Genomic DNA, 11,338 nt, shown 5'->3' on the forward strand with positions numbered 1-11,338 from the left:
CATTGTTCTCCTCAGAGACAGCTTTATATCTATCTGTTCCTTTAAATATTGCTAGTCTAGGGGCTTTAGTTTCAAATTCATGCTAACTTCTGGTCACTGTTTCATTAACTGAGACAAAGCAGGACCTCAAACTTTATACCTAATGCTGGACTCTTCTCACCAATTATTAGTTCCACAACGAACACGTGTAGCAATTATCAAAGAATTTATCGAATCAATTTATTTAATCCATATATCCAGCTGATAGGAAAAGCAGAAATCAGAGAAAGTATGCGGAGGAGAAATACACCAGCCAATCCAAACTGAAGGAGTTATTTCACTGGGAGTGAGATAACCCAGCCCAAATAAGATTGAGAGAAAGAGTCCTAGGGAGATTTTACCCAAAGAGAAATTCCCCGAAGTCCATAGTGTAACAACCTGGGGATAAGGACACGATGGAAACCTCCAGGTCCTTTCATGTCTGCTTCCTCCCAGAGTATTTTCCATCAACAACCTGAAGCGGGGTTGGCATCATCCATCTTCTCTCTTGATGCTGAAAATTCGAAGAGATTTGAGCAAGTCAAAGAATCTGTAGGAATCACTTCTCTTGCCTCCCTCCCCTACCCCCAGGCTCAGAGCATTGATCTCTACTGAGGATGAGAGACTTCTATGCCAGGAATCAGAGGGCTGGCCTGTAAGGAGAGCCAGGCCCAGTTCACAGTGCTCTTCTGACAGATGCCAAGGCTGGAGATTTTTGTTCCAGTCTCCATCACAGCCACTTTCTAACCTTTTCTACCCACATAAGCTTCTGTGGATGCAACATCAGCCAACCTTGATGTACCTGTAGGGCCTTGACACATGGGCACAGCACAGACAGTGGATGCAGAGAGATCAAAACCTTTCTTTCTTTCCTACACAGGAACACAAGCAGCCAACCCTGTGCAGAGCTTCAGGCATGCATGGTTCTAGGAGCCCTTCCCTGCCTAAGATCACTCTGGGGAACTGCAGACTGAGAAATGAGAGTGAGAGGCTACCTTCCATTCTTCACATGGCATTTTAAGGAGGAGACTGAAGACAGAAGAAAGTTTATAAATCGTACTGATCCCTCCATCCTTGTCCTTTCCTGAACATGGACCTGGTTCTTATGCAGCTATGTTTGCTCAGGTTTTAGAGGAAGATGCCCATCTTCCAGAAGGAGCCACTTCCCAGCTGGATTGACTGACCTAGAGAAAAACACTAGGCCCTGGTCCCTACTCAGTTCCAGTGGCCCCTTGGCACCTTTGGCTGAGATCTAGGGATCTACCCTCATGCTCAGTTTTCTTTTTCTGTTGTTTCTCTTGTACCTTCTTCTTCTTGCGTCCAGGATGTATACTGTTGGCTATTTTCTATCAACGAATCTCAGCTCCTCCAAAGATAAGGAGTGGGGACTCACTATCCCTCTATGTTTGGTCAACAGAATGCTTCAACATAATGCAAATATTTTCAGGACCATCTTGATCAAGATGATTCTGATGATCAAACATTTTCCCCCATTCTCCCCTTCGATGATTGGATAAGGAGGTTGGCAGGCAAGCCAATGTAACCTGAATCTCCAGGCTTCTCCCCTCATTATTACCTTCCCCATCTGTGTGATTACCCCTAAAAGCTCCTAAGTGAACCCCCCAAGCCCTGATTCCCTTCTCTATCCTCTTCCCTCCAAGGGCCTTGTAATAGCAAGTACCATCATACACAGCAGAGCCTGCTGCACAGGTTCCTAATCTGCTTTTCTAAAAGGAAAGCAACTTTTGAGGGGTCAACAATCACTTTAATCAAGCACGTGTATCATTCACATAGTTCAGGGGGAAAAGTCAGCACCCCCCAACTTCAGAGAAAATACAAATAAAAACCAACAGACAGGGTTTCCAGCTGTCTGACAATAAGCAATATGTATATCACAGATCAACAGACAGATCCAACCATCTCACCATTACATACATACACAGTTACCTGAGAGAGAAGAGCCAATATCTCAGTTTTTAAAGTCAGTGGGCCCCTTAGCAGCACACAAACCTTTTTCCAAAAACTAAGTCCCAAAATAAAACCTCACCTCAGAGTATTTATATACTTTTACAGAGTCAGAGGGCAGGACTCTCTAACCCAATGGCTCAACAGAAATTAAGAAAAGATGTGGGCCTCCCCTAATCAAGCTTCCCTTAATGGGCAGGTCCATCAATGAGTGAAGAAGATCTTTAACTCTCTAATTAACATTGCCTGTTTAGTCTCAGCAGGAGCTCAGAGCTGAAGGAAACCAAGAATTTCTACCTTTAATCCCATTCTACCTTCATTTATCCTCAGAGCCAATGCTATGATCCAAATTGTAGTCATTTGACTATAATGCTGGTTTGACCATCTGCTACTTAATTGACAGATGCAATATGTGTATGAAAATTCAGCTGTAGGACAGATGGGAAAGCCTGGGAGTTCTAAGGTTTCAGATTCAGAGCGAGGCCTGTGAGTCCTTAGGATACATCAAGGTATTTGCCCAACAGAAGTATCCCACCATTGAGAGGGAGGGATCTAATGGTCAAAGTAAAGAAGAAATTGTGAATTCCCTCTGAAAGGGACAGGGATGAGAACAGTGTCCAGCCAGGAGAAGTAAAGGAGAGGTAGAATTGATAGGAAGATTGGGGTAGGCTCTGGTGTGGAAGAGAGGGAAATTATACCCTCCTGGTCACTAGTTCTCAATGGTGACTTCCAGCTTTCCTCCCTTCCCATGAGAGTTTGAGGCAGCTTGCCAGCAGAAGCAGGGAGAGAGGTAGAAAAGACTCAAAAATGTCCTGGTTCTTCTTGGTCACTTTTACACCTGTAGCAGAGAAAAGCTCCCATCAGCCTCCCAAGATCCTCAGATTAGACCTTCCTCACACACCCAGGATCCAACCCAGTTTCTCCAGACTACTTACATGTGGTTTTCTCTTTGGATGCCGTAGGATGAGTGGGATGGAGATGTTGCCTCCTGTATGGAGAGAAAATATGAGGGATGTGGAATTACTCTGGATGCACCCTCATTATCATTCCTTCCCCAGGAGGGTCTCTCTCTACTGATGAAACCTTGGGAGGTGAGACTGTGGGAATTTGGGAATACAAGTTGAGTCTCCCTACCTTCTGGAGGTCTCTTCATGAACAGCATCTTCAGGGACAGAAAGGCGTAAGCGGAGCAAGGTCAATTCTGAAGGGTCAGTCTTCACTATGGTGGTTATTAATTCACAACCAGGGCCTTAACCCATCAACCCAATACTCACCAAACTGAATGAAACAGTGACCTAGGGAAGCCAAGAAGAAGAGAAAGATGATGGCACAAATGAGTGTGATGATGCGAGTGTTTCTATAAATGGACACTGGAGAGGACATGATTCTGCCAATGCCGCTGGCCTAAAGTGGGCTTCTCCCTACCCATCCAGCCACCACATGCCCACTCTTCTACCCATTGCCATGAGTCACCATAAGTGTGCAGTGAATGCTGTACCAAGACTCAAAGGCCGGAGCAACCATGGCTTTCCAACCCTGGGAGCCCTGCATCTCCCCACCCTCCCCTGCCCTCCATCTTACCTCTTACCCTCAAGGGTACTCCTTTCTGCATGGATGGCTTGCCACCTAATAGTCATTTATTGTGGAGAAGGGACAAGTCTGCCTTCCAGTTCCTTTTACTGCCAAAAAGTATGATGCTAGGGCTATTTTATTCCCTATAGGAAGTTTTTTTTCTGCTATTCACCACTTTGGGGTTTATGCACAATAGGTAGATCTCTGGGTGAAAAGGAAGGAATGATTCCTTCACTTTCAACATAATTCCAAATACTTTTCCAGAATGTCTACACCAATTCTCAGCTCTAACAATGGTGTATTATGGAACCTGTGGAGAAGCCCTTCCATCATGAGGGAAAGAGAAAGAATGGGGTGATGAAGGTCTGGGGAGGGGTGTGAAATTCCTTTCTCCCGAGCCCCAGATCTGCTCACCCCAAAGGAACAATTGGAAGATGGCGACCCAGACTTCCCAACCAGGGGGCAGTCCCACAGAACTCTGACATCTGGACACTGCTCAGAGATATTACAGACACCTTTCCTCACATGTCTGGTAACCCTGGTCCCATCCCCTGCCCTCGGTTTACCTTTTTCCAGAAAAGGTACATTCTTTTCACTTGGAAACCAATAAAAGGTGTTTTTGTATATCAGCAATTATTTATAATAGATGAAATGGAATTGGTTATGTTTTTTCTTTCTATTCCAAACAATTTTCTAAGATGTTTAGGCTAATCCTAAGCTCTCTGGCATGTTGTGGTGCCTGTTTTGCCAAAGCATTTCTAACATACGTTAAAGAGAAATAAAAAAGGAGAAAATTGGGAGGGGGGGAACTTCCAGGCAACAGGCTGTAACTATGCTCATCCTGAAGGAGCCCTGGGAAGGTGACTTTCTATTTCATAAAATGGGGGACCAACTTAAAGAATTGGCTCTGACCTCTAGACACCACAGAAATTTCTCTCCCACCTCCCTCCTCACACATTCCAGACCCCATTCTGTGCCTCTATTCAGCAGTTCCCTCTCACCAGTCACTAACAGCTCCAAAGGATCACTGAACTCTGATAGGCTAGAGTTGGTCTCTTCAGTGTGATAGCAACACCTGTAGGTCCCAGTGTGGTTGTGGGTCACATGAGTGATGAGGAATTCAGCCTTGTCCTGGGTGGAACTGATTGTGCCAACAGGCATCTCCTCTCCCTCCTTGTACAGAGTGAATCTGGTGCCACAGGCTGACCCCTGACAATGGAATGTCACATTCCTTCCTGGAAATGCTGGAGCTGGGCTGGACTGTCAAGGAGGGTTTGGTCAGGGAGTCTGGAAGCCAAAGCACAAAGCACAGGCTGGAGTCTAACAGAGTCCTGTCTAAGGGACTGAGGAGTTGCCAGTCAGGGAATGAAACCCCAGACCACTTTCCAACTTTCTTTTCCCATCTCCCTCCCTTGGCAATTCCCTGCTCCTGGAAGCACTTTCACTACATGTCACTGGGAGGAAGAGAGACTTCACTGGATCCCTGGGACTCTGAGTGATGGGACATTGAATGAGGTCATCCCTTCCCACATCCCTGCTGTGCCTCCCCAGTAGCTCTGTGCTCCATCTCCATCCCTGAAGGATCCTGGGCACACTAGCCCTTGAAAATACCCCCTCCCAAACCTCCCTTTGGGACTGCCAACCTCTCTGCTCAGGTTCTGGAGCCTGGTGCCCTCTCTCACCTGTCACACAGATAGTCAGAGGCTCACTGGGCTCTGAGTCCCTCAGCAGACCATTCTTCTCATAGTAAATGCATCTATACTCCCCTGCATCTTGGGCTGTCAAAGACTGGAGGGAAAATTCAGCCAGTCTCCTTGCACATTTGGGGGGCTGGACAGGCTCTGGATTCCCTGCCTTCAGCAAAATAAAGTTCATATTTTCAGGAGATGGTCTTGGCAGTGGCAGCATGCACCTCAGGATCACACTTCCCCCTAGAGCCACCTTAGGGCCAGGGTGGGCCAAGAAGGAGGGTTTGGGGAAAGAACCTGGGAAAGAAAAAATAAGTCAAAATGAACAACACCCCTGGAGCAGGACGTAGAATGCTTGTGTTGAAGGCTCATCCCTGTGACTACTCAGCCCTGTGATCTGGAAAATGACGCTGCCCCTCCCTGGACCCCAATTTCCTCATCATTTCTCAAAGGACAGAGTTGGACTAAGCAGTGCCTACCATCCCACTCAGCTCCCAGCATGGCACCATGGCAACAACACTGCATTTGGAGGGAGAACACCTGGGCTGGAGGCCAGGCTCTGCCACCTCCTCTATGACCTTGCTTAAATCCTCAGCTTCTCATTTTTAAATGATGAGACTGGGCAACATGACCACCAAGGGCCCTTCCAAGTCTAAAGCTATAAATCTGAGAAAGAAGGCTCCCCCATCTTCCTTTCCCTCATACATGAGGACTCAGAGGGGAAGGGCTAAACTAAGGATTCTCTGCCCTTCCTTTCTTCCCAGCTTACATCTGGGGGAACCACAGACAGGCCTGGAGGCCCTCCTAAGACTAAAGCTCAGACAGTGGCCCAGAAGTCAAGGGGCCCTGGTTCCAGTGCTCACTCTGGGGCCATGGCCAACCTTGGCCCCTTCTCTGGGACTGTTTATGACTAAAAATCTAGGTATGTGAACTGTAAGAACCTGCCCATCTCTGAACTTCTGTGGTTCTACTCCATCCCCCACATACATTTCCACTCTCCCTTCCCATCCCTCTGTTCCAGATTGGAGTAGGAGGCTTCATCTCCTTCAGCCCACTGATCCTGAAAGATATCAGAGCTTAGCTGACCCTCTGCACACAGGGCTTTTGTCTCTGTTGAGTCACTTGTCTTGGGGAAGGAAGGGTGGACTTGAAGCTAGAATCCCTCTTAGGCATTGCTTTCTTACCTGTCACCACCAAATCCAGTCTGTCACTGGCCCTTGACCACCTCTTTGGCTCTCTCTTCTCAGAGTAAACACAGTTGTAGCCCCCAGCATTCTCAGTTCTCACAGATGGCAGGGAGAAGTTAGCCTCTCTTTCTGCCTGCTTCTGGGAATAATATCGAGGTACCCCTGCCTTCAGCAGGGTGAATGTCAGCTCCTGGTGAGCTGATTGTATGATCCAGCACTGCAAAGTCACACTGGTGCCTGGTGCAACTACAGAGCTTGGTTTAGCCAATATCAAAGGCTTGATAAGGGATCTTGGGAGAGAAGGAGAGCAGCAAGTAAGGTGGGTGGTCAGCCTCAGCCCCAGAATATCAGGAGACAGGTCCAGAGTGGGAAGGGTCATGCAAGGTCCCTGATGTCCTCCCTTTTTCATCCTACCAGGTCTTTGTGTGTCAGTGTAACAGCCCTTGGCCTAGCTCACATGCCAAGAGATGCCCTGGGTGAAGATGAGGACTTGGACTGTCACTGGGGAGAGGAAGGGGATTTGGCATCATGACCCTGGAGTCTCTTGCATCCCACTGTGCCCCATCATACTTATTCCTCCCTCCAAGGACCCAAGCTCTGCCCCCAGGGGCCTTCACTTTCTGGTCAGAAACATGCATCATAACCATGGAATGATTGCCTAGCCCTCTCCTGACCAGAGCCCTGTGAGCTCACAATGTCCTTGGTCCTCAAGCCCTGTGCTCCTTCCACTCCACAGCTCTGCCCTCTAGTGCATGTCCCCATGGCCTCCTTTCCAGCCACCTCCCCCACAACCTCCTGCTCAGCCACTCACATCCTGGACTGTGTCCTGGAGGAGCTTCTGACCTGGGCCCTTCTGCTGAGTGGGCACTGCCTCTCCCAGAATGGCCCCAACCACCATCCTCCCCTTCACTTCCTCCTCTCTGGCCACCCCCTTCACAACTTTCTTTTCACAGCCTCCAAAGCAGCCGCATATGTTCCCTGCCTCCTTCTTCTGTGGGACAGTGATCCATGATCAAATCTGCTCTGCCGTGATTCCTGGATGGGTTGTGTCAATCTGTTCCTCTATGGCCCCACTCGCCATCCCTGTGCCCTTCCCTGGCCACCACTCCTCTATGTGGATTGTCTTCCCCATCAGAATATAAGCTCCTTGTAGGCAGGCCCTGTATTTGTTTCTGTTCTATATTCTTGGTATAGTAAATACTTCCTAAGTGATTTTTCATCAATTAATAAAACTAATTAATTAATTTCCCTTCTATAGATATATAAGCTAAGATGATAGAGGTGTGAGTGTGTGTGTGTGTGTAAGAGACTGTGAGTGTGAGTGTGTGTGTATGTGTGTAAGAGAGTGTGAGTGTGTGTGTGTGTGAAAGTGTGAGCATATGAGTCTGTGTACGTGCATATGTGTGTCCAGCGAAAGGATCCTGGGGCGCCCTCCCAGGCAATGCTGCCCACAAATGGCCAGGCTGCCTGTCAGCACAATCTGGGCATGACACTGAGGAAGAAAGAGGCTGGGCAGGACTCCCCCAGGGAAAGGGGCACAGAGACAGAGTCTGCATTTCAGACCCTTCCTGGCTATGTGACCCTGGGCAAGTCACATCACTGCTGTCTGTCAGTTTCCTCAACTGTAAATGAGAATTATAGCAGTCCTTACTTCAGAGGGTTGTTGTGAGGATCGAACAAAATGAAATTTCTAAAGCATTAGTAATAATGATGCTAACTGGCATCTGTGTGGCATGCTCACTGAGTGAGGCACTTTACAAATATTATCTTATTAGACTCTCACAACAATCCAGGAAGGGCATTGCTATCATTATCCCTGTTTTACAGAGGAGGAAACTGAGGCAAACAGCTTAAGTGGCATGTCCAGCCAATCACTGGCTCTGAACTCATGTCTTCCTGACTCTTCATTGTGCCACCCATCTGCCTACACAGTGACTGACACATAGTAGGTGCTTCACAAATGTTTCTTTTCTTCTCTTTCCCTTCCTTTCCCCTCCCTACACTGAGAATTTCCAGAATCAGAGCTTGAAAGAGGAGCATACCTGTCTCTGCCCCTCTATCATCACAGAGGGAAGGATGTTCTGGACCCCAAAAGGCAGTAGCAGAAAAGTTAATTCAATTTAATAAATATTAGTACCTACTATGTGCAGGCACTGTGTCAGACTTTGGAGATATCAGAGTACCAATGAACAAGCCCTGCCCTCCAGGTAGTGACAGGGAGAAAGGAGAAGAAGAAGAAGGCGCTCCCTGCTACCTCCCCCTTGGGTGCCAGGTTTTTTGTTCTGGAGGCAATCAGGGTTAAGTGACTTGCCCAGGGTCACATAGCTAGTAAGTATCTGATACTAGACTCGAACTCAGGTCTTTCTAACTCCAGGGCTGGTGCTCTCTCCAGTGTGCCACCTTCCTGCCCTTGAGTGTCAGGTCTTCACAAGAACTTACTAAACAGTGTGGCTTCTGGAAGATCTGCTGGGCCAGAACATTTGCTCTGACTAAGCAGCTGCATTAAACAGACCTTCACGAAAGCTATTGCCAAAATAGATGGCGACTTCTTACTATTTTCCTCATCCTTCCATCCTCCAGTTATGTCAATGCTTTGACCACTTTATTTTGACCTTAAATTTTTTTTCTTCTAAATGATATTGAAAATTCATTTTAAAAATGTTTCTTACCAGTAAAAAAAAAAGCTTCTCTTTCCCCTTCCCATTCCCAAAGGAACCCAACTCTGTCCCTACCTACTTTAAGTTCCAGGATAGGAATGAATGATGATAAAGATAATTTTAGAAGGATGATGATGATGGAGGTGACAGCTGTCGTGGTTCAATTTGTTTAGGTTTGAGCTCACCCTTTGCAAGGCAGATAGGTGCTCTGCCTCTACACCCAGCACTCTGTCCACTCTCCCACTCTGCCTTATTCCTTGGGCCCTCACCTCCTCTCATCTCCCTTGAGGTACACCAAACAGTCCTGCTAGAGCTCCATGTAGCTGTGGGGGGTGGTAGAGAGAGAGAGGAACGGGGGCCTCCATCTTGTCACCTCTGTGAAGGCTCCTGTCCTCCTGGCTTCCTTAAGCAGAATTTAACCTTATGCTACAGTTATGTCCCTTACTCTAAGGCAATGAATATGGGCATATGCCACCAGTGTAGCATCAGAAGCCCAGAGCAAGGTTTAGCAACTTTTTTGCATGTGTCATGGACTCCTTTGTCAGGCTAGCCCAACTCTTGACTCCATTTTCTGTCCCCAGCATCAAAGCAAGCAACAGTGCATGTTGAACCAGAAGAAGGGTCAGGGGCATTTGGGGGAAAGGACTCACGCTTTTGTGCCTTGATTCCCTGGTCCAGATACAGCCCTGTAAAAGAGACTCCTGTGAGAGAAGAGTTCCCATTCTGTAGCTTACATTTGTCCCCACTCCACCCAACATTTCATTCTTTCATCCTTCGTCAGACAGTGGGGCCACTTTCCTGCAACCTGTTCTCTGTGGGCAGCCTGCTTTCAGCTCTTAAGGTTGCCCACAGTTGTCAGAGCATGTTGTCCAAAGGTCTTCCCCCAATCCCTCTTCTCCCTTCAGGCCTGTGCCTCCCACACTCACAAAGTAAGAGAAGGAGCCTCATTGCAGGTGGCATTGCAGGTGGCATGGCAGGATGTTAATTCTGATCAGAGCTGATTGGCCTCAGATAGAAAGAGAGAAGGACAGACCCAAGCCAGGGGCCAAGGCCAGGATGTGGTGACCTGAGCTGCTATCTCCACCCCTTGAAAAATATATTCTCACAGTTCCCCTGAGAAAGCTAGTGAGATCTTTTATAAACAATTCTGCCCCTCTGTGGTGCCTCTCCTTGTCCCTTCCCCAACATTCCTTTTCTCAGGCCTTCTGGAGTCATCTCAGAAGCATGTAGAAGAGAGCACAGTGCATTTGGAGTTTGGAAATGGGGATTGGAATCCATGCTGTGCCACCAACTCACTGTATGACCTTGGACCAGTCACTTGGCTTCTACAGGTTTATGTACAATTTATGACATAAATGTTTTGACTACATGGTCTCTAAGGTGGACTCCTGTTTGGGGTTCCATCCTACCTTTTCCCCATGACAGCCTCAGTTTCCCAGGCCTACTGCTTCTTTGCTTCCCTTTTGGGGCTGATAGCTATCACTGTGGACAGAGTCTTAGACTTGGAGTCAGGAAGACCTGAGGTCAAATCTGGCCCAGACACCTAACAGCTGTGTGACCCTGAGCAAGTCACTTGAACCCTATCTGCCTCAGTGAACCCTCTTGCCTTCACCAAGAAAACACAGGTGCTTCATCAGCCACCAACACACCATCCATACATGGAGCCATTGGCTACAGCAAATTGAGAAGTTTTGATTGCTGTGGATAAGTTCACTTACCTTGGTAGTGTACTTTCCAGGGATGTATACATTGATAATAAGGTTGATGCATGCATTACCAGAACTGGTTCAGTGTTTGGGATGCTCTGAAGGAAAGTAAGGTAGAGAAGAGGTATTAAACTGACTACCAAACTGAAGGACTACAGAGCTGTTGTGCTGGTTTCATTGTTGTATACCAGCAAAACCTGGACAGTCTACCAGCTCCATGCCAGGAAACTGAGTCATTTCCATTTGAATTCTTAGAAAGATTCTGAGGATCACCTGACAGGATAAGTTTCCAGATATTGAAGTCCTTGCTCAAGCTGAACTGCCAAGCATTCAAACTATGCTTCAGAGAACGCAATTCCAATGGGCTGGCCACGTTCGTATGCAAAATGTATGCCTGCCAAAAAAGACTGTTTTATGGAGAATTCACACAAGGCAAGCATTCACATAGCCGTCAGAAGAAACGATACAGGGATTCTCTCAAGGTCTCTCTCAAGAAGTATGGAATTGTTTGTGCAACATGGGAGACACTGGCAGAGGACCACTCA

The 11,338-nt window shown here is 47.4% G+C and overlaps 1 protein-coding gene across 1 annotated transcript; it reads right to left on the reverse strand.

The window, feature by feature from the left end:
* Window positions 1-213: 213 nt before the first annotated feature.
* LOC140507374 (T-cell-interacting, activating receptor on myeloid cells protein 1-like) lies at window positions 214-11,012 on the reverse strand. Its single transcript, XM_072615476.1, has 8 exons — window positions 10,982-11,012; window positions 10,014-10,074; window positions 9,738-9,773; window positions 6,428-6,720; window positions 5,238-5,540; window positions 3,118-4,842; window positions 2,919-2,971; window positions 214-2,821 (listed from the first exon to the last, which is right to left on the reverse strand). Exons 1-6 carry the CDS (start codon window positions 11,010-11,012, stop codon window positions 4,676-4,678), a joined length of 891 nt encoding a protein of 296 aa, XP_072471577.1. The 3' UTR covers window positions 214-2,821; window positions 2,919-2,971; window positions 3,118-4,675.
* Between the last annotated feature and the right edge of the window lie 326 nt (window positions 11,013-11,338).

Source organism: Notamacropus eugenii, chromosome 5, assembly GCF_028372415.1.
Source record: "Notamacropus eugenii isolate mMacEug1 chromosome 5, mMacEug1.pri_v2, whole genome shotgun sequence".
In the NCBI taxonomy this organism is placed as follows: Eukaryota; Metazoa; Chordata; class Mammalia; order Diprotodontia; family Macropodidae; genus Notamacropus; species Notamacropus eugenii.

What these genes read in the sequence shown, in the direction of transcription:
- LOC140507374 (XM_072615476.1), bottom strand. Translation starts at nt 11,012, where the DNA reads ATGGAGCTGGTAGACTGTCCAGGTTTTGCTG. An exon ending in GAGGCTCCTTCTCTTACTTT is followed by an intron (nt 9,774 to 10,013) that starts GTGAGTGTGGGA and finishes TCTCTTTTACAG; the next exon opens with GGCTGTATCTGGACCAGGGA. An exon ending in GGGAATCAAGGCACAAAAGC is followed by an intron (nt 6,721 to 9,737) that starts GTGAGTCCTTTC and finishes TTCTCTCCCAAG; the next exon opens with ATCCCTTATCAAGCCTTTGA.